At 46.2% G+C, this 23,388-nt stretch overlaps 1 protein-coding gene across 1 annotated transcript in view; it reads right to left on the bottom strand.

Annotated features, from left to right (window-relative positions):
• Nucleotides 1–22,899, bottom strand: part of ERO1A (endoplasmic reticulum oxidoreductase 1 alpha) — a 48,187-nt gene extending 25,288 nt beyond the window's left edge. The window contains exons 1-8 of the mRNA XM_088444176.1: nt 22,696–22,899; nt 22,141–22,260; nt 20,143–20,226; nt 17,921–17,959; nt 11,730–11,812; nt 11,385–11,461; nt 9,384–9,504; nt 3,954–4,000 (exon numbers count right to left, since the gene is read on the bottom strand). Coding sequence (XP_088300302.1) covers nt 3,954–4,000; nt 9,384–9,504; nt 11,385–11,461; nt 11,730–11,812; nt 17,921–17,959; nt 20,143–20,226; nt 22,141–22,260; nt 22,696–22,794 — 670 coding nt within the window. The 5' untranslated portion in view covers nt 22,795–22,899. The remainder of the gene's footprint in view (nt 1–3,953; nt 4,001–9,383; nt 9,505–11,384; nt 11,462–11,729; nt 11,813–17,920; nt 17,960–20,142; nt 20,227–22,140; nt 22,261–22,695) is intronic.
• Between the last annotated feature and the right edge of the window lie 489 nt (nt 22,900–23,388).

A 23,388-nucleotide genomic window follows, 5' to 3' on the forward strand; every position in this document is an offset into this window, starting at 1 on the left:
TGTATACATCTGTAACATCAGCCACAGCTCAGCCAGCATAGAGACACCCACTACTGCTTTCTCACATCTGTAATACCTCACAGTCCTGTGTATACATCTGTAACATCAGCCACAGCACAGCCAGCATAGAGACACCCACTACTGCTATCTCACATCTGTAATACCTCACAGTCCTGTGTATACATCTGTAACATCAGCCACAGCTCAGCCAGCATAGAGACACCCACTACTGCTATCTCACATCTGTAATACCTCACAGTCCTGTGTATACATCTGTAACATCAGCCACAGCACAGCCAGCATAGAGACACCCACTACTGCTATCTCACATCTGTAATACCTCACAGTCCTGTATATATCTGTAACATCAGCCACAGCTCAGCCAGCATAGAGACACCCACTACTGCTATCTCACATCTGTAATACCTCACAGTCCTGTGTATACATCAGTAACATCAGCCACAGCTCAGCCAGCATAGAGAGACCCACTACTGCTATCTCACATCTGTAATACCTCACAGTCCTGTGTATACATCTGTAACATCAGTCACAGCTCAGCCAGCATAGAGACACCCACTACTGCTTTCTCACATCTGTAATACCTCACAGTCCTGTGTATACATCTGTAACATCAGCCACAGCTCAGCCAGCATAGAGACCCCCACTACTGCTTTCTCACATCTGTAATACCTCACAGTCCTGTGTATACATCTGTAACATCAGCCACAGCTCAGCCAGCATAGAGACACCCACTACTGCTTTCTCACATCTGTAATACCTCACAGTCCTGTGTATACATCTGTAACATCAGCCACAGCTCAGCCAGCATAGAGACACCCACTACTGCTTTCTCACATCTGTAATACCTCACAGTCCTGTGTATACATCTGTAACATCAGTCACAGCTCAGCCAGCATAGAGACACCCACTACTGCTTTCTCACATCTGTAATACCTCACAGTCCTGTGTATACATCAGTAACATCAGCCACAGCTCAGCCAGCATAGAGACACACACTGCCGCTTTCTCACATCCGTAACACCTTGCAGTCCTGCGTATACATCGGAGAACATCGGCCAATCACGCACAATTACAGCTGGTCTGACCCGTCGCAGAACTTGCAAACCTCGTCTCCCGCAGTTAGTACATAAGCTGCGTATGCCGTTGCAGTGGCCAATTTAGGCGCGCACATTCAACGACGCTCAAACGGACAGCACGTCTGTGTTTCTGCAGCCACTCCCCCTTTACCACCCCCCAAACGCTCATGGCCTGTCGTTCACTCTATACGATGGCTAACACGCGCTCGATTTGTGTACGTAGTTGCAATTGTGAATGCTGCTGACACAGGCCCTTAGTATTTGTCTCACATTCGTGGTAGTGTAAATCGCACAATGCTGGCGGCAGAATGAATGACGCGGCTATATCGGTCCCCAGACTTTTTTCTCAGATTAGCAGCTTTATTGCACGGCTATAGAATGCGAATCCATTAGTGGTGAACACAGGACGTCCACCTTGTGCATTTGGCGCATTAGCAGTGCAAAAAAGGCGAAAATTAAGTACAATATTGAGTGGTGAAAAAGACGCACGGCGGGGCTTAGTCACAATTTGTCATGGTGTGCACAACGGGGCTATTTGAGGATAAGCGTGGGGACACGTCTGTATGGAAGATCAGCTGCTGCAAACAGAATAACGGGACAGGCGAGTCCACTCTCAGAGCGCTTCAGACAAGGCGAACTAGCGCATTCTGGGAGGCAGTAGTGCGGATTGGAAAATACTATTTTAATTATATATAAAATAATGAAAGAAAAAAAAGGTTTCCTAAATTACAATTGTCCACCCACTAATTAGTACGCCATAAATCTGTAGTGGAAATGTTAGTTCAAATATGGAAGCAAAAGGTCATAACTTCCGAGCCCCTGACACCTACTCTATGCCAGTCCTGTAATGCTGCCGGCAAGGCTACAGCCACCACCGCCGGGAATTTACTCCTCTCCGTTTCCCCCGTACTCCCACAGCGGGAGGTGAAGTACAGAGTGGATCCCGCAGCGGAGGAGGAGGCGGCCGCTGGCCATTTAAGGTGATGGGGGAGGAGCCCTAGGAGCCTTATGGAACACCTATGAAGTTTTGCTATGGGGACGCCAAAACACCAGTTACACCCCTGGTCTGACGGTTTGCTCTCTCTCTTACGGCACGCGTGCTCTACTTTACTAAATAAGCCCAGTGCTAATTCACTTTGGTTGAACAATCAGATTGTCATTATGGTTCCCGATAAACTACTATAAAAACAAAAAACACCCAGATACATAAAACAGGAGTTTTATAAAAAAAAAAAAAAAAAAACTATTGTGAGGCTGCAATTTACAGCTTGCTTCCTTTCAGTCAAAAACCTGTCTAAAAATAGTTAAAATGTATTATTTTTAAGTTTAACAGATTTGCATCTTTTGTAGTCTGCATGTAAACGGGACATCAGCCAGCAGTGGGGTATGGTCTACTGCAGTAGCCCTCAAACTCAGTCCCCACACAGGTCACGTTTGCAGGTCACCCAGCAGGAGCACAGGTGTACTCATTACTCACTGACACATTTTAAAAGATCCACAGGTGGAGCTAATTATTTCACTTGCAATTTTGTGAGGAGACCTGGAAAACATGCACTGTTTGGGGTCCTGAGGACAGAGGACCTCATTCAGAGTCGGTCGTTGCGGCCGCACGGTCGTAAGGGAAAAGGGACCGGATATGCAAATGATGCACTCGCAAGTTGCGTCCTTAATATCGGATCGGTAGCTGGACGACCAAGGGGAGGATGCGGCCGTAAGACAAAAAAATACGCCCCCTTCGCATTACACGTCATCTCCGGGCATATAAAGGATTAATCGAGACCATCGGGAACCATCGGAACTGGTCGTAGAGCTTAAGGTTGACCATACCCTCTCTTAAGCACTACGATCATGTCAGTGTAAAAACCTCCCATGTCACGTGTGCTATGACACTACTTTGTTAATTAGGCACTCTCAGAAAACGCCGTTCGCATAATTAGGCACGCCTGCGTTCGGATCTCCACTCCCCCATTTTCAAGCACCTTCCCCTGTTACCACCCACAAACGCCTCCATCTGTCACTCAAATTACCGACCTGGCTGTGTTCAAGGAGAGAGAAATTTCTGATCGTAGCAGCTAGTTTGCGCATGCGGATTGCGAACTTTTCACATGCGCAGTTTAGCGAACATCGGTGGCGTCCGACCGTAATGACCGACTCTGAATGAGGTCCAAAGTTTGAGAACCTGTGGTCTAATGTATAACGCATGTATAATTATAGCAAAATGAAACAAGCGACATGAATGTGGTTATTTTTTTTTTTTATGGCACCGGGTAGAATAAAGAGATTATAAAACATTTGAGAGTTCTATTCCACCCTCTCTGATTTTTTGCCAAATGAGAAAAAGTGTAATGAGATCCTAAACGTTTGCTGGATCTCAACATGTCTACAATCTCATTTACATCACAGTTACTTATATAGAAGAGTCCCTGATGCTTTTGCACAAACCAATGTTTCTAATGCTGGGCATACACTATACAATTATCTGTCAGATATCTGTCCAATCTGGCTGGGTGGAATGAAAACCTGGTAATGGATGGGAGCAAATGACAATCGTCCATTTGCTCACAAACACTGGAAAACAGACAAAAAATGGTCGTTCAGACAAATTGGTTAAAACTCATGAATTTAACCCATTTGAACAATTTTTTTTGTCCTTTTTTCAGTGTTTAAAACCAAAATGATCCACTGTCATTTGCTCCCATACATTACCAGGTTTTCATTCCAACCAGCCAGATTGGACAGATAATTGTATAGTGTATGCCCAGTATTAGAAGGAGAGGAGCCCAAAACAGATACCGTGAGGACCAGAATACAAACACAGGTACAACTAGAACAGATTTTGGGATTAGAAAAACTTACCTCGTGCAGAAGCCAGGGGATTCATCGGCCGAGTCACCGCTTTTGGTCTACAAAATAACAATAGTTATATTTCACATTTATCTACATTCCGTAACAATTCTTAAAAACGTCGCACAGGAGGGAAAAAAAAAAAAAAAGTGGCGTTTCCATGGCAACCAGGCTGTAACGATGTTTTAGTGCCATTTAGATAATGAAGACGAAGATCACTCTGGCCGCTGTGCGCAATATCAGCTTTCTTCTATTCACCAGTGTTAATAAATGTTCCAAAGCTAGTGTCAAAGTTAAATACCAAAATTGAATGATATACAACAAAACAACTTTCTGTACATCTAAATCATATTTTATATACTTAAATATTGCTTATCAATATCATGATTTGTTATATATTTGTGCAACGTTCGTAAAGAATATAAACACTATTTCCAAAATAACAGTGTGTAAATATAGCACTGCAATACGATGTATGAAAATATATTTGATTTTATCCAACATTGCTCGTAGTTACAGCTTGTTTGGTAAATACATAGGCTTTCCGTAAGAACCCGTTTTTAACTGTAAACTGTTGCCTGGACTTTCCCCACTCTGAGTGGCGAGCTCCTGAGGACATGAGCACACATGGATACGACAACGATGACAAGCGAGAGGTTACCACCACTCAGGAAGACAGTTTGACAGCTTGACCAGTTGCATTGTTTGACCTGTGATCTATTGTGTAATGAACAGTTTATCTGAACTGTAATGTGTTACTAAGGTTACTCCTGTATGGAATCGGTATGATATCCCGGCGGCCGCATGGCCGGGAGTTCAAATGCCAGCAGCCCGACAAAATAGCAGAGCCCGGCAGTGGAAGCCCGACAGCGCTGGAAATCCCAATAGTCCTAAGGCAAGTATCTACTAACCTAAGCTAACCCCCCTAACCTTCCTTAGGGGTGCCTAACCCTAACCTCCCCTGTGCCTAACCCTAATCCTCCCTCCCCCTAGCCTAACCCTAACCCTCCCGGGGGGGTGCCTAACCCTAACCCTCCCTCCCCTTAGCCTAACCCTAAGCCCCCCCAGGAGCCCTAAACCTAACCCTCCCCCCCCCTCCCCCGCGGCTGTCCGCTGGCAGCACCCGGCATCCCTTCGATGGGGATGCTGGGCGCTGGTCTCCCAGCGTCGGAAAAATGACAGGAGTCTAGATTTAGGGATAAAGCAGTCGGGAAGCCGGCTGTTGGGCTTACGTCAGCCGGCTTCCCGATTACATCCCCTCCTGTATTGTTTGCGGTGTATAAATTGTACCACACGGACCCTGTAAGTCAGTGCATTCAGAATTGAAGCCTTGTGTTGTGCCAACCGCACATGCGCAGTGTAAGGGGCGGTACGCTTTATATTTCTTTATTCGAATATATATTTTAGACTTTGGAACTCCAAGAAGCTGAGCGGACTTCACAATTATATTATCTTTCATAGTAGCAACCCGCTTGCACATTCATATACCCCCTGCAAGTCTAAGCACCTGAGGGGTAGGTGGGACATCGATACATAAAATAAAAGAAGACTGATGCAAGAAGGCCCAACAAGCACTAGACTAGTGAAAGTGCTTTTCACCATTTACAGAACATTACACAAGTTTGCACCATGGTTACTTATTGTCTCATGAGTAAAACAGTGTCTATTAGCTATAGCCAAGTCATGCAGCCACATTCCTGCAAGGCTTTATCTGGTGCGATTGCGGTTAGATGCTACGAGGTCACTTCCTCCTCCAGGATTCTGCAATCAGTGTCCGTCTGCCGTTAGGTCAGCACTTGTGAAGCAATACACTGTATTACTGTGCAATTAATGGTGCAACGTCTGGAACATTGAGAAATGAGACACAATTGTAGTCCGTTATCCCAGCTCGTAACGATTCCACAAACCGCTCTACGTTCACGGAAGGAGATTGCATTATTGGGGTTGTGTGTATTAAAGCAAGTTAGCACTTCCCAAAGTGTTAACAATCGTCACAGATGGAACATTTCCAATAGAATAGTTTTCATATAACCCTGAAAAGAGCAAACAGCCCCCTGACAGGTAATAAGTCAGAGACGCTTATGAAGGCATGAATCCACAGAAGCGCTGGAGCCTGGAACAGCCAATCATACGCTTGCTTTCATTAGTAGTGGGAAAAAGCTACCGCCTGAAAGGCTGGTGTGGGTTACAACACATTTGGGGGCGGTGCATTGGCTCTAGGGGCCCCCTGCGTCTATCCCCGAAAATCCCTACTTCTATTCCACAACGCTTTTGGAATATTGTATTACACAATTGTACCTTCCTGGTGATATGAACGCACTTTCTGCAAAAGATTCTAATGCACCGATTGAGAGCTGGAACGTCCAGGTATAAATATCCCAGGACCCAATGCTTGTATGAGCGACCGCTGACAACCGATCGCATCCTACTGGCTGGCGAATCTCACAGCAGCCAGCTAGGACAAATAAGAAACCGGAAGTTGAAGAACGTGGGGCCCGATTCAGATATGGACGCAACTACGATATCACATGCAAACTGCCGCGGTTTTAAGTCTGCGCATGCAGCAGTCGCACCACACATGCGTACAGAATCGGACACACGGTCTGAGAATTTTAGTGTTCATTCCTTTGAGGTAACGTTGCGAGGATGGCAAAGCCGACGTGGGCGTGCCGCTGAAACCGGCAGCGCTCAGACGCAGAGCTGCTCACACAGGAAGCGATAATCGGGCAGGTGCGTCTAAATACGCACAGGGACGGAAATCCACTGACCTAGTTGTGCGTACACGTGGTACGATAAAAATGCACGATATGAACGATAACGACCATATCGTTAATATTTTTTTTTTGTGCCCAGCGACCAGCGAGACGCGGGCCGTCGATAACGATATCGACAGCCGCCCGTGCATTCAGGCCAACCCTGTCGATATCGACGCTGGCCCGTCGTTGGTGGTGTGCTGGATGAACGATAACGATCATCCAGCACACTGGGAAGGTGCAGAACAATCAGTCAGCGATATCGTTATTGCTGACTGATTGTACAGTGTACACACACCATAAGACGCTACAAGTGGGCACCTCAGTGGTTTGTAAATCGGACACGGCATTAACAAAAAGACGTAGCTGTGACTGTGGCATAAGACTGTGACAATCTGGCATATTTTATGCAATAAACAGCCGCGGCTTATATCACACTGGTGCAGTAGTCTCGCATAGAATTTAGTTTTAGACAGTAGGAGGTGCAGGATGATATACAGTAACCGATGACAGTACACAGGGTCCTGCAGCGCAGTATGATACACAATAACCGATGACAGTACATGGGGTCCTGCAGCGCAGTATGATACACAATAACCGATGACAGTACACTGGGTCCTGCAGGATGATCCACAATAACCGATTACAGTACATGGGGTCCTGCAGCGCAGTATGATACACAATAACTGATTATAGTACACGGGGTCCTGCTGTATGATACACAATAACCGATTACAGTACACGGGGTCCTGCAGCGCAGTATGATACACAATAACCAATTATAGTACACGGGGTCCTGCAGTATAATACACAATAACCGATGACAGTACATGGGGTCCTGCAGTATAATACACAATAACCAATTATAGTACACGGAGTCCTGCTGTATGATACACAATAACCGATGACAGTACATGGGGTCCTGCAGTATAATACACAATAACCAATTATAGTACACGGAGTCCTGCTGTATGATACACAATAACAGATGACAGTACATGGGGTCCTGCAGTGCAGGATGATACACAATAACCGATGACAGTACACGGGGTCCTGCAGTATAATACACAATAACCGATGACAGTACACGGGGTCCTGCAGCGCAGTGTGATACACAATAACCAATTACAGTACACGGGGTCCTGCAGGATGATACACAATAACCGATGACAGTACATGGGGTCCTGCAGCGCAGTATAATACACAATAACCGATGACAGTACACGGGGTCCTGCAGTGCAGGATGATACACAATAACCGATGACAGTACACTGGGTCCTGCAGGATGATACACAATAACCAATTACAGTACACGGGGTCCTGCAGTATAATACACAATAACCGATGACAGTACATGGGGTCCTGCAGTGCAGGATGATACACAATAACCAATTACAGTACATGGGGTCCTGCAGCGCAGTATAATACACAATAACCGATGACAGTACACGGGGTCCTGCAGTATAATACACAATAACCGGTGACAGTACACGGGTTCCTGCAGCGCAGTATAATACACAATAACCAATTACAGTACACGGGGTCCTGCAGCGCAGTATGATACACAATAACCGGTGACAGTACACGGGGTCCTGCAGCGCAGTATAATACACAATAACAGTACACGGGGTCCTGCAGGATGATACACAATAACCGATGACAGTACACGGGGTCCTGCAGCGCTGCATCAAAGGATCTCTACAGCATTACAGTCTTTTTCCAAGAGAGGATAACCTGAAAACCTGTTTCAATCTGCCCCTGTTGGCCTCTGGGCCTTTTTTTTTTTTTTGGGGATTAGAGAACATATTCCCTTTTTTTGGCAGAGGCCTAATGGGCATCAGATGTACTGTAATTGTCCTGTGTGTGACTTGGATGAAGTTACTGCAGGGAGGCGGCCGCGGGTTTGTGTTTGTCTCCGTATGCAAATAGTAAAAGTGACGCCAGCTACAAAAATAAACAAAGAGGGCCTGGGGCTCAGGTCACACCAAACACACAGCGATACGGACGTATAAGAACAGTAACGGGCTAGTGCCTACTAATGTGCAGACCGAGAGAACAAGATGGCTTCCACAGTCGTGGTCTCTCCGCATCAGACCACTGGGGAAACCGGTGACACTGAGGAATTAGCTAATCATCTGTAAATATAAAGCTCTGCGTTCTCTCTGCGTCAGACTACTGGGGAAACCGGTGACACTGAGGAATTAGCGAATCATCTGTAAATATAAAAGCTCTGCGTTCTCTCTGCGTCAGACTACTGGGGAAACCGGTGACACTGAGGAATTAGCGAATCATCTGTAAATATAAAAGCTCTGCGTTCTCTCTGCGTCAGACCACTGGGGAAACCGGTGACACTGAGGAATTAGCGAATCCCCTGTAAATATAAAAGCTCTGCGTTCTCTCTGCGTCAGACCACTGGGGAAACCGGTGACACTGAGGAATTAGCTAATCATCTGTAAGTATAAAGCTCTGCGTTCTCTCTGCGTCAGACCACTGGGGAAACCGGTGACACTGAGGAATTAGCGAATCATCTGTAAGTATAAAAGCTCTGCGTTCTCTCTGCGTCAGACTACTGGGGAAACCGGTGACACTGAGGAATTAGCGAATCATCTGTAAGTATAAAAGCTCTGCGTTCTCTCTGCGTATTTAACTAAACTTTACACTTTTTTTTTTCTTTTTACCAGTCACATACTTGAAACAATTTTCCTCATATATACTGTTCCAGATCTTCCAGGCGTCTTCTCCCTTGTAACCAGTATAACGTTCGGGGTTAATGAGTAAATCGACATATTCTGCATCCGGAGACTCCTCATCTGTAAGCAGACACAGGTGATACGGACAGTTACTCACTGCGACAGGAGCAGCGCTCATCTACAGACAACTTGTACATCCTGCGACTTTTACTGAACCAATTGCAGCGTCTTTCGGATATTCTGCCATCACCATCTCAAGAATAAAGTTCTCATTGTACCGATATAGGACACAAAACTGCTCGCCGAGTACTATATTCATCCAATGACGGGAGCGCAGCTGAGCTAAACATCTCCCATTGTATAAATGGACAGAGGACACAGGGGCGTGCTGCAAACACACGGCAGTAAAGGTCACATACTGTACTAAGTCGCAGGAGGACGTTTACAAGTGCAATAGATGAAGGCTTATGGCAGTAGAAAGAGCTACCAAATCCACAGACCCAATGGGCCCATTATTAGCTTTATAAGAAGGCAGACATGTATCTACCATACAGACAAAGCGCCCGATTCAGATTTGGGAATAGAGTAAACCCGGCTACACATTTGACCGATATCGGCACAATTTGCCATAGATCAGCTAGTGTGTACGCACGATTGCTCTCTCCCGTGGTTCGTAGGCCACGTCTTCCGGTCGGCCATGCAGCTCGGCAGACCAGAAGATATCGCATGCGACGCGGTGCCAATTGTGTAGTGTGTACGGCCAACATGTCGGTCTGATTTTCCCATTTTTGACGTCATATGTTGCCAGTGATCGTTGTAGTGTATACGGGAGCAGCGATAAATCATATACAATCAATACAATATATTGTTCGGTCGTATGCGATATCGGACAGTGTGTACGCTCAAAATCATATGTTCTGGCTTCAAGGGAAATTGGATATAAAAATCGGCCTAATTATAAGTTGTTCAGGTGTGTACCCACACTAAGGACCTCATTCAGAGGCGGTCGGAGGATGCAAGCGGTCGCTCAGAAACTGGGCGGCCGCTTGCATCCTGACCGCCCGCCTCTGTTGCGGTCGTTAGGCTGTGGGTTAACACCCACAGCTCTAACGACCGCTCCGGTGATTGTCGCGATGGTCAGAGACCATCGCGACCATCGGGGCTTACGACGAGACCCTAGGGTAGGGTCTCCCTTGTCTTAAGCCCCGGAGAGCTTCTGGCTCTGTCTGAGCCGGAAGCTCTCCACTGACATCACTAGTGATGTCAGTGGGGCCTCCCCCAAACGGTAGGCGTTCCCAAGGGAACGCCTCTGTTTAGGCTGCCACCCCCCGGCTCGCCTTCCAAACGGGGCGAGCTGTCAATCAACATCGACAGCTCGCCTCCTTTGGATCGAGACCCGCTACAACCGGCGCTGTCGGTCGTAGCGGGTCTCATGCATGCGCACGACGGCGCTGTCATGCGCATGCTCTGTGGGGGGGCCCATCGACCCGGTCCGAGCGCATCGGCGCTAACGACCGGATCAGAATGACCCCCTAATAGCCAGTAACTATGCATCTTGGTAACACCATGCTGCACTGCAGGGGGGGGGCAGATGTAAGATTTGCAGAGAGAGTTACATTTGGGAGGGAGGTGTCCAAACTGAGATCTAAATTGCAGCGTAACAATAAAGCTGTCCAGCATTTGTGGGCTACATGCAAAAGCAGCTGGTATTTACCCTGCATGCCAAAGAAAATGTATGTATTTTTGCACCTTGCAGCATGGTTTGTCCAGGTACACAGTTAATGGCTATATCTTACTCTATTTCCAAATCTGAATCAGGCCTAAAGAGCACATAACAACCACATGCCTAAATCAGCACAACATTAAGAAGTAGCAGTATAACAAAAGTTGCCGATAGCCAACAACAGGAAGGGGAGACGGAAAAGATGAGATTAGCAGCATGTGACCTGCGCCTGATGCACTAAGTAATGCAATCTTATCTGAGACTTGTTAGTACATACCATCCAGTTCACAGAAGTTATCATCTGAGGAATCGTCGTGCTGGTTCCACTGTGAGAGAGCTTCCTGTGCGGCTTCACTGTAAGCAGAGACATCACATACTGTCATCTAAAAAGGGCTCTTCCATTATATTATATATTGTACACACACAGCAGCATGCATAATCCCAGGACTGAGGAACCAGTAACAGGAACACTGGATTTTAGAGGGAAGGTGACATGGAGAAGAGATCCCCATTTGTCTGCAGATAGAACTAGAGTTATTGCAGATGATGCGCCTGCAATGGGTCTCATTACCGGTCCCTGAGGCCTGGTGTAAGTAGGTGACAATGATGAAGGGTCACTCACCTCAAAGACTCATCCACTGCACCCAGCCTCTTCTCTTGCTCACACTCCAGCTCGCCATCGCCGGTATTTGCCGACTCTGTGTACTGTGATATAGGAAGTCTTTAGTCTCTTACATTTATTACACAGCAAACGTGACCACAGGCTCAGGATGGGGATTTAGTCAGAAGGCACCACCGATGCCAGAGTGATATACATTAGTAACGAGAGAGCCCCCAGCATGTGATATCTATGTATGTAATGATTACAGAACAGCCGGGGAAGGCGCAGTCTGCGGGATATTATAGGAGGACATTTGGAAGCTTGCATGGAATGTACGATGCGGTCAGTATAGACACGTAGGACGCGCTATTGTGGTGGGGGAAATAGTCCCTAAGTCAGAGACGACATGCACCTAGACTGTACAGGCATTGCCCGGAGACAGGCAAACCCCAGGTGTTCGGGGCTCATTCTGATACTGGCTGCACACACAGCGACGCAGGCATCAGCCCATCTAACAGGTCACAGGACAAGTATTAAAATCCAAATAAAGGCCTTTCAGAAGGAACCCTTCCCCTGGCTACATGCAATTAGGGAGACTGTATATAGAGGTTGAGTATCCCTTATCGAAACGCCTAGGACCAGAAGTGATTTGGTTTTCACATATTTTCAGGTTTTGGAATATTTGCATAACATAACGTGACCCAATTCATCGGTCCTTCATACACACACAGCCTGAAGGTCATTTTATACAATAAGTTTGTGCATAGTGAACCATCAGACAGTAAACGGTGTCACGATCTCAGTCAGGGCTCCAGCATATTGGATACGTGATACTGTACAATGTACTTTTCCAAATGAAGGGCCGGCAATATTCTGCAAATCGGGGACTGGGCCTGAAAGGCTGTATATTTATTATTGAAGAAAAAGCATCATACAGATACAGCAAAGTGTACAAGTGGCCGGACTCAGCATTGCACGTCAGTGGATTGTAAGCTCCACTGGGACAGGGACTGATGTCAATGGACAAATATTCTCTGTAAAGTGCTGCGGTATATGTGTGCACTATATAAATAACTGGTAATAAATATAAATTAATAATTGTGAGGTGGTCAGAGGGGGGAAAGCGTGACCACAGAGACCTACGGTAACACACACGTAGTGCACATTAAAAACCTAGAATTACACAACCCGGAACGTCTTCACCTAGGTCTATCAAAGACAGCGAAATGAAGTATTATGGCAAATACATGGCTCCCCGTCCACTGCATTTCCCATGTGAGCAGGCAATTATACGTCAGACCAGACTGGACAAGACATCATCCACTTGATGCTTAGGTCAAATCTTGGACGTACTGAGCCAGGGCACCGGGAAAGTTCCTGGACCGAACAGAGCGCCTGATTCAGACCCGGTCGCGAGGCAGCGTTTGCATGCAGTCAACATTGCAAATCCCGTGATTGCTAGTAAGACATTAGCACGCCCACTATGTCTTGCCCGTGCGACCACGGTATGCATTTAGAGTAACGCCCACCAGCCTGACACAAGACGCCCACTTTCCCTTAGTAACACACGTCATCTCCAGGAAGTGTATGAAACAATCGGTAACATCGGCTGACATCGGACCCATACGCTGCACTTGTGGCTGACCATACCCTACCACAAGCCCTGCAAGTGCTGCTGTGTGTACTTCAGCCATGTGACGTGTACGCTGATGATGAGTCTTAATTATGTACACCCCTGAAACGGAATTCAGACGCATAGACGCGCCTGCGTTCGCACCACCACACCCCCGTTACCATCGACCACCCCCTGTCACCACCCACAAACGGCTCATCCTGTCCCTCATGCTTGCGGAGCGTCTGTGTACAGGGTGCGAGCGCTTCCCGATCGCATGGACTAGTTAGCGCACCGAGTCTTATGAGCATGTGTAGATTGCAAACATCGGCAGGCTACGTGCGAATGCAGCCTTGCGACCGCGTCTGAATCAGGCCCAGAGTACATTAATCGGCTAGCGGTCCCACGGGGTATTCTACAATTGTCTACACCAGAAATATTAACTGCAATTCTCCATAGATGTGCATAAGTACATCCTGACTACCTGGCCAGCCGCCTTCTTTCTGCCCACAAGCCAGATGGTTTTAGTACAAGAAGCTTTTAATATGAAAGTAAAGATTATATTAACCAGCATAAGCTTCCAAAACAATCACAGAATCCACGTGGCAGCCGCACTTTCCACAACCTCTCTAGATTACCCGATAAGTATGCAAACAATCGGCTCCCTCTGACCTTCAAGGAGTGCGATAAACCCCGTCGTGCACCCAATGTGGGCACGTCCACCTCCCCCCTGCGATGTGATCTTCATAACAAGGTGAGCTCTCCATAAGGGAACCACTTTCCAAGTGAGGAACTGGGGCAGGAAACCTGCACATAGGCTGCTCTCACACCGATGGTGCATAGTAACCAGATTGGGGAGGGAGGGGGGGGTCTGGTGCACAAATCTGGCACATGGGCTCACATACTGCCTGCATAGCTATAAATGTGTATGCTCGCCCTTGGGCAGATTGCACCGCAAAGATGTATGCACACGCCCCCAATCAGTACTCTTCGGGGCCATGGCAGGGGGGTAATGTACCCTGGGCCAGCCCCATACATTATGTGACGAGACGGGATTGACGCCAGTGTGACAACACGCAAGTTACTCTCTGCAAAACCGGCAAACGTGTAACTCAGAATCTGGCCCTCGGTTGTTTAAAAAAACAAAAAACAAACACAAAATACATTTTAAATTTCCTGTGCAAACGGGGGCAGTGCATAGCCACTCATCAAGGGGGGGGGTCCTCAGCATATGCTAGTGTGCATAGGGACTAGTGAGGAGCCATTCTGTTACTACATACCACAGGCAATACAGGTACATATAGCATCTTTATTCATGCTCTTTTATGTTCCTAACATGTGGATCAATTACTCTTCGCCCAGGGTACAATACACACACACAGCCACAGAACACATGACCGGATATTCTCTATTGGAGCAGTATACAGCGGAACGTGGAAGCACAGAGTGTTTCAGCTTTACATTATTTAGAAAAGGATTTACAGGTACTCGTAGTATATACATTCAGGTTTTCTTCTAAAGAAGGAAAAAAGTAAAAACAAAAACATTATAAAGACAGGGACGTCGAGTTGTTGGGTAATAAATGTAGGGATGTAACCATGGTAACTGACATCAGTGCAAACATTACATTGGGCCTTAGCCAAATACAATAATTACAATGTGCTCTTCCCCCTCTGCTGTGTAACACCTGTAACTATTACCAACTGCGACATGTCAGCAAACATAGATTATATCACAGGTACCCTGAGGGGAGGGGAGGGGGGGGGGGGTCCACCCATGGTAGGTGCTTCCTGGGGAACGTGCATTGCATTACATCACAGGTACCCTGAGGGGAGGGGAGGGGGGTTCCACCCATGGTAGGTGCTTCCTGGGGAACGTGCATTGTATTAAACAAAATGGGGTAACATATGCCACATTTATATCAACAGGAGAGTACAACTGCTGACTATATATGAACATTTGTCCCCCATATAGACTGACGTTAACAAAACACAATCGCCTTATCACAAGCTCCTGGTAAACGTGCCCCAGCTCCTATATCTCGCCCAGGACTATTCCTCTATGGCTATGGCAAGCAGCAATAACTACACTTATAAAACTTGTGCACAGGGAAAACAGGTGGCGTTACTCACAGCAACCGATGAGATTACAGCTACAAGGTCTGTGTTGTTGTGTTGCTGTGAAAGGAAGATTCTCATGTGCACCTACTTTCGCCAATGCCCCTCAGTGCCGGGCAGAGGAGCGGTTTCATACAGGACACCTCAGGGGGGATATCAAACCTCCTGAAGTGGAGCCCAGTGTAACCCATAGCAACCAATCAGCTCCTAGCTATCATTTATCTAGCACATTCTATAAAATGGTAGTAAGAAGCTGTCCTGTATAGGAGGTTGGATACATCTCCCCTCTGAGGACATAAAAACTGAGCTGACCGGTGCAATGGTGCCCCTAGGAGAGGCCGCCAGAGCCGGAACGTTGGTTATAATCTACAGCAGTAAATGTGGTTTTCATTCATCTCAGTGATTCTGCTCTGACATCTTCTGTAATTCTGTAACTGGAAACTGAAAGTGTCACATGAAGCCTCATTCAATATTCATTATCTGCTTAATCTTATCGAGTTACTGAGCGCATCTGCGGTGGCATCCTGCTTACCCGAAGCTCCTTGTGCCCATATCAGCTCCATAGAGAGAAGAAACGTAGGTCCTCATATAAGACACACGATACGTCGCTCTCACCCTCTCCTACCACGTACGTCATACATATACAGCGGCAGCCTGCACTATCAGAAGCTGCAGTATCAGCAGTGTGCTGCCAGTCAGGTACACAACAAACTCTGCGTCTTTTGGGAAACACCAGGTGCAGCAGTACGCCTCTGGCTGGCAGGCCGGCGCTTCTGCACAAAGCACAGATAATCGGGAAGTTTTACAGAGCTTGGTTGGACATATACTGGAAGCAAAACGCCCCACAGGAGGATGCAGTGTTATACGGAGCTGTAGTGTCCCAGAGCAACGCAAGAAACCCTCTCAGAGAGAACACGGATATAGAGGGTCATCAGGGCCGCAGCAGAACGCCCACGCAGCACATTGCTCTTTCTCTGGGGAAGCTTACAGTGTGCTGCTAGCACATTATCACATCCCCCTCCCCATTTCTATCGTCACATATATTCCTACAGGACAAGGAACTTACAGTGAAATGTTTGGCGCTTCTAACACTAAGGGGCAGATGTACTAAACATCGGTTTGTCAAAGCCCCCAAAGGTCGGTGGCTTTGACCGAAAGTTTTAAAATAACAAAAATAACTAGGACCAGTCTGGTTTAACGTAGATTTAAAGCGGCAACTGAAATAAATCAGTCAAAACCGGCGATCACCCAGGACATTGACAATCCAACGTTTAGTAAATATACACCCAAGTCTGTGTGAAGTAATCCAAGGCCTACCACTGGAAAGGAGAGCGAGAGAGAGGCTCACCCCACCCACCCTCACAGAGAGAGAGAGGCTCACCCCACCCACCCTCACAGAGAGAGAGAGAGGCTCACCCCACCCACCCTCACAGAGAGAGAGAGAGGCTCACCCCACCCACCCTCACAGAGAGAGAGAGAGGCTCACCCCACCCACCCTCACAGAGAGAGAGAGGCTCACTCCACCCACCCTCACAGAGAGAGAGAGGCTCACCCCACCCATCCTCACAGAGAGAGAGGCTCACCCCACCCATCCTTGCAGAGAGGCTCACCCCACCCACCCTCACAGAGAGAGAGGCTCACCCCACCCATCCTCACAGAGAGAGGCTCACACTTCCCTCCCACAGAGACTCACCCCACCTTCCAAAATCCTTTCAATTGACATTTCATTGACTGCAAGTTGCATAGAACCATTTGGGACTTTTTTTACCCCCTTGCAGACAGTCCTCCATCCCGAACAGGACGTAATTACCACATCAGAATAAGAACATTATCATGACACTGAACATGAGACAACAAAATAAGCCGGACTCACAAGGACAGGATTTGCGCAGGATGTAGAAATTAAAATTAAACAAATCTTGGGGGAAAAAAAAGGGAGAACCCCGGGATTAATAGAATAATTTACTAATGTCAGGAGCATCCGTCTATTACTGAACAGTACAGAAGTTTAGGGTTACAGGCAATTTGCAAAGAGGCTCAGTGAGGTTACCGGTTGCTCGTGACTCTGCAGGCGCCGGGCGCACGGTCATGTGACTGTAATACAGCAATCACTGTTGGAAGCAATATACCAGCCTACAGGCTTCCCGATGGTTGCAGAGTTTCCCGGCTAGACACGCTGGGACTGAGAACACCAGTGTGACAGCACTCTTACAGAGCTGCTATAAGAGGCCCAAAACAGCTGACGGAGCAGCTTTCTGTTGAAGGCGCGACAGAATAGGTTGCTCCATGCAAATAAATGCTAATTCACAAAGACATTTTGATACAGAAAATAACGTAGCTCCTTATAGGATTATACTGAACGCATGCACCTTACTCTTTACATAGGACTCATTTGGAAAAAAAAAAAAAAAAAACTTAGATCAGGTTTATATTTCAGTTTTTGACTTATGAGATCTTGAAATTAAAAATGAAGTCACACAAACCTTAAAACCGGGAGATTTTATGCCAGGCGGAACTGCATCCTAAAGAATAAAATATAGGAGATAATGTATAGTTATAAATGTTATATGAGCCAGTTATAACATGCAGAACAGTCACTCACCCCCAGAGCTGACAATCGCTACATGAAATGTACTCACACAACCACAATTTTACAGACATGGGATTTAAGTTATAGGAACACGTATTGAAAAATGAAATCCAACTTAGCATAACAGAGGAGAGAGTCTTGAAAACCCCAAAAATAGAAACCTCTCAATTAGTAAATAGCAGTTTATTGGTGCCAGAAAAATAAAAATACGAATTACACAGTAATGCATCTCTCCTACAATGGGTAACCTGTTGTACTCCAGACGGCAGGCACCCATCTTTACCCGCCAGTGAGAATCCAGAACCAGCTGGCCGAGCATCACAGAAGATGTAGTTCAGCGACAGCCAGGAGGCCCAAAAAGACATATCAGTATTGAAACAAATCGCCCATTTCACATCCTATCGGTGCTGCAACCCAACCCAAAATCTGCTCCGTATTACATGGAGAGCTACCCGGGGACTAATACAGAACTTTTATTTTTCTTTGCAAACTCATGTGAATGTCCTAAAACAAAACAATAATGTAGTGTGTAACATGAAACCAGCATCTAATGGGGAACACAGACACCCAAGACCAAAGAATCCCCTAGAAAATGGCGAGCTATGACATAATGACACCTTCTTCCTTTACAACTTATACGACAAAGCTTAAAACTTTTGAATCTGAAAAGTGTATCTAAAGCCATTTGCCACTTCCGGTACAGTTCCAAGCAGCCTCTCCAGTCACTTTTCTGGGATACTAAGGATAAGAGGTCTAGGGGGTAAAGTTATTTTGCTGCGGTTTGTTAAAGCCGACAATTGTTTAAAATTCCTATACAGAAGATACCAGTTACCTGTGTGGAAAAGGAGGATCTCTTTAAAAAAAGGAACAAAAAATAAAAATAATAAAAGAAGTTTCTATGGATTTTAGAATTAAGAAAAAGCACCAGACTAATACCAGGAGAGGCTTCAGAAGAATAACAGATGTGACATATGGAGACAGATACAGAAGTGTCCTTTTGCTCATCGTGCCTCAAAACGCCATGCATTGCGGTATGCCACACAAGAGCCGGCAGGTCCCATGTAACTTGTTTGGGCATTAAAGGCTGCATAGAGCCTATATTGCAGTGCGTTCTTCAAAGTCGCCTGTCTGAGGCAGAGCATTTACTTGGGCGGGTTTGGCGGGGGACTTCTGTAAGTTCTAAAGCCGTTGCTTAGTAAATGCAGAGTTGCGCTGCTTTTAAGGTTAAAAACACTGATGGTGATCAATTGTATTCTATATCCTGGCTTCTCAGTGGTTCCCCCATGGGTTTGGGCTTTAGTAAATAAGCAGATTGCAAAACTGACAGAAAACAACAGAAAACCAACGCTTAGTATATTAGGCTGGCCTCAGACTTAAGCCGCATACAGACTAGCCGATATAATGAACGATTTTGTTAAATATATCGGCCAGTGCATATGCCGTCAATGACAAGCGATGCGCGCACCAGCTGGTCGTTGACGACATCATTCATCACCCGAACCTGCTGTCCAACCTGACGATGTCGTCAGGTCGTGCAGGTTCGGGGATGAGGGAGGGTGTCGGCACTGAAAGATATCGTTAACGACATTGAGCACATCATTGCCGGGGAACCACTATCACTCATGGAGCGAATAGTTTAGTGTGTACGCGGCTTAGATCTGGGAAATAAGCCACCTGCAACCAGAAGTAAATTTAAAATAAAGCAGAGCCCTAATAAACTACCCCAGAGCTTTCACCCTGACAGGTCTGTCCTCCAGGTGGTAACGTGCAGGTCGTCCACCGCGCTTCAGCTGTTACCAAACTACACTTCCCACGGGAGATTCTGTATAACAGCTGCTACACGGAAGGTTACCTGCACAACATTACTGAGGGAATTGGGGAACTCTGCTGCAGGCCTAAGCAATGTGGTTCTCCAGCTGTTGTGGCACTACAAGCCCTAGCATGCCCTCTCTTTTCATGGGACTTAAGACTTCAAAGCCTGCTTTACAGAATGGTGGGTGCCCCTGCTGCTCCCAGCCTGCAAACTAGTTTCAAAAGGGCTACAAATCTGTATGTAAATCACATTCATCACGCATGATAAAAAATAAATATCGGAATTAAAATCGTGACGCTTACCGTAGGGCACGGCTGCACAGCACAGTCTCTTATCCCACAATGGTAGCTGTCATTCCAAAATGGACAGGGCTTCTTCAGATTTACCTACAAGTTACAAAACATTATTTTAACGTCAGCAACCAGGCGATTCTCAGTGCAAAGAAACATCGCTTGGACCCAGAGATTCCACATTTTAACCCCATGTACATGTTTCCTAAGCTTTACCGTAGATTATCGGTCCTTAGAATACAAAAGTGACGTTACTAAGTAGAACATACAGCGGGACATTTGGAAAGACGCTACGTCACATGACTCGTGTACTGGGATGGAGCATGCAGCAGGCAGCAAAATACACCTGGATAGAATGTGTACATCATACAAGCAACTTAATGGTGTCCAATTGCAACCTATGTAATATCAGTAACAAAGGCGTCCTTAATGTGACCATAACAGGTCACTGCCCAATTCAACAAAAGGTGTAACAGCCTTTAGCATTGTGCATGCAAATGGTCACAACTCCTCAGGGGACTTCAAATGGGATGTAGCTAAAATTGCCGACCGTTGTGATGCTGGCTGGCGAAATCTTGGTGCAGGAATCCCGAACCGCGGACAGGACACCGTCGGAATACCGACATGAGGGGAGATGCCGGACAGTCAGCATCTCGATTGCAAGTACAAATGGGCAGGGGGGTAGGTTTAGGGACCCCGGCGTTTTAGCGTTAAGCTGCGGGAGGTTAGGGATAGGCTATGAACAGTGGGAGGATTAGGGTTAAGTTTAGGCACTAAGGGAGGAGGGTAAGGGGGTGAAGGAGGGAAGGTTAGGGTACTTACGTGTCCCCGGTCAGGATTCTCAGCATCGGGAAGCCGCTATCAGCTTTTTTGACAGCCGGCAACCGGAGCTCCCATCCCCAACCCAATACTTACATCTTTATACTATACAAGAAGGGGGTATTATAACAGAGTATTCTGGTCAGTGACAGGAAACAAGTCTGAAAACAAAAAGCTAACTTCCTGTTACACTGACACTTCCTCCATTGCACCTGCCTGTACCATATCTACATACATTATATCATTTCTCTGAAAATTCCTGTGATCAGAAAAACAGATAGCAGAGCCCCGAAGCATGTTGTACAGTACATAGGTGCAGTGATCCTCATTACGCTGATCGATTGATAAAGCGATTTTTCTATCTTCATTAGTACATATGTATTCTAAGAACAGTTTCATTAAGTCATGTGACAGCTCTATTTTCCAAATATAAACATTATATTTTACAGCAAGGACATCACTGCTCTAATTTTTATATAAGTTTTCACATATCTAGGCCACTTGTAATAGAATATCATTTAATTCTACGTTAAATAGAATTATCACACGGATGGAGATCCAATTACAGTAAATGTCAATAAAACATAATAAGGTTACATGAAACTGTTCCGATTTCCATACATGTATAATTGTCACAAATACATTGGAGCCTTGTAAAATCTATATATTTTGACACACATATATACATACACACACACACACACACACACACACACACACTTAAGGGTACTAAGCCTTGAAGAAAGATAAAGTGGATGGCGATAATGTACCAACCAATCAGCTCCTGCGATTTTTCAAACGCCTATAAAGTAACAGGAGCTGATTGGTTGGCACTTTATCTCTCTCCAAGGGGGAGATGTACTAAGCTCTGGAAAGTGATCAATTGTAAAGTGATAAACTACCAGCCAATCAGCTCCTGTCACCTTACAGGCCGTGTTTGAAAAATGAGTTAGAAAATGATTGATTGGTACTTTATCACTTGCACAGCTATATTTATCTGCCCCCAAGGCTTAGTACATAGACCCCTTAATCATAAAAAAAAAAAAATACAATAATTCAGTGTATTCCCAAGAACTGTAACCGAACATAGAAAACGTCCACCCTCTCCCGATTACAATTTCGCCCCCTACGCCCGTGAGCTCCCACCCAGTAACACCCACCGTACACCTGGCGAGAGGGCACACGGGTTACCTTGTAGTATCGGAAATAGTCCATTTCCAGCAGTTTCTGCAATTTGGGAAACAGCTTCTTATTATTAAAGACATCTATGGTCTCCACATCACAGGTGCAATCGTCCAGGTAGCCGGCCACCTAGCAGATGGGAGCAGCGGAAGGGTTACGCAAGGTACATAAGCATCAGACCATTCACCTGGGTAAAATATTAACATCAGCTCAAACACAAATTTCATTTCCAGTTACAGGGGCTGTAATCGCATTACACCAGCAATACTAAAAACGGCCCAGCACTGCGCTACAGTTACACCGTCCTGATCAATAATATTAGTCTATAGGGAGTGATGTCCAAATATAAAGGACACAGGAGCAGGGTGCAGTAAGGAGAATAATGCAGATCTTTGGAGAATGTTGTTGCAAATTCCCATTAATTAAGATATAATAAGACAATGAGTGCAAATGCATGTGATGGAAACAGATCAGAGGCACATTACACCCATCAGAGGGATGTCACATATAGGGCACCTAGATCTCCTTCCCTCTCCTCCAGCCGTATGTGCTGGCACCTCTCACCTGGCAGAAGCAGCCATGGGCAGCAGAGCCTGGTCCCTGCAGGTGGGATTCCCAGGGCAGCAGGAAGCACAGGGCGATGAGGAGGATGAGGGATCTCATGTCCAACAGCAGCAGCAGCAGCAGCACCAGGTCTATCAGTCAGGCTCAGCCTGAACCCGGAAGAGGCCCTGGAGAATGGGCGGGGCCGGAGGTGTCACTCACTGCAGAGCTCTCAGTACGTGTCTATAAACACATAGAGGCCACGCCCAGCCATGGTGGGGGGGAGGAGGGTTTCCTCTGGCTGGGTATCATGATGAAAGCACCACTGCACTGACTGAGACTGAGGAGACATTGCATCATGATAACCGCACAGTGTGATTTTATTTGTTGAATTTTATTTATTTTTTTAATGAAAAAATCTTTTGCAATCTTGCCCTTATTCTGATTACCAGCCTTTGGCATAAGCAGACTGCTCCCATATCAGCCATGTCAATGCAGGGGCATATGAAAGGTGCTATAATGGAGTTTAAATTGCAGGTGCATGTTGCATCCTTGCAACTCCTGCAGTGCAGCAGAGCATGTTTATTAATTGCTGGGCGATCTAGCAATCAATCAGTTTCTACTTAACATTTAACTAGCACCTTCTAGCTAGAATCTGACTGCTTGCTATGGGCAACATCTCAACTTCTAAAAACTCTCACTTTAGTATAAATA

Source organism: Taudactylus pleione, unplaced genomic scaffold (assembly GCF_031769625.1).
Source record: "Taudactylus pleione unplaced genomic scaffold, aTauple2 ptg000350l, whole genome shotgun sequence".
NCBI lineage: Eukaryota > Metazoa > Chordata > Amphibia > Anura > Myobatrachidae > Taudactylus > Taudactylus pleione.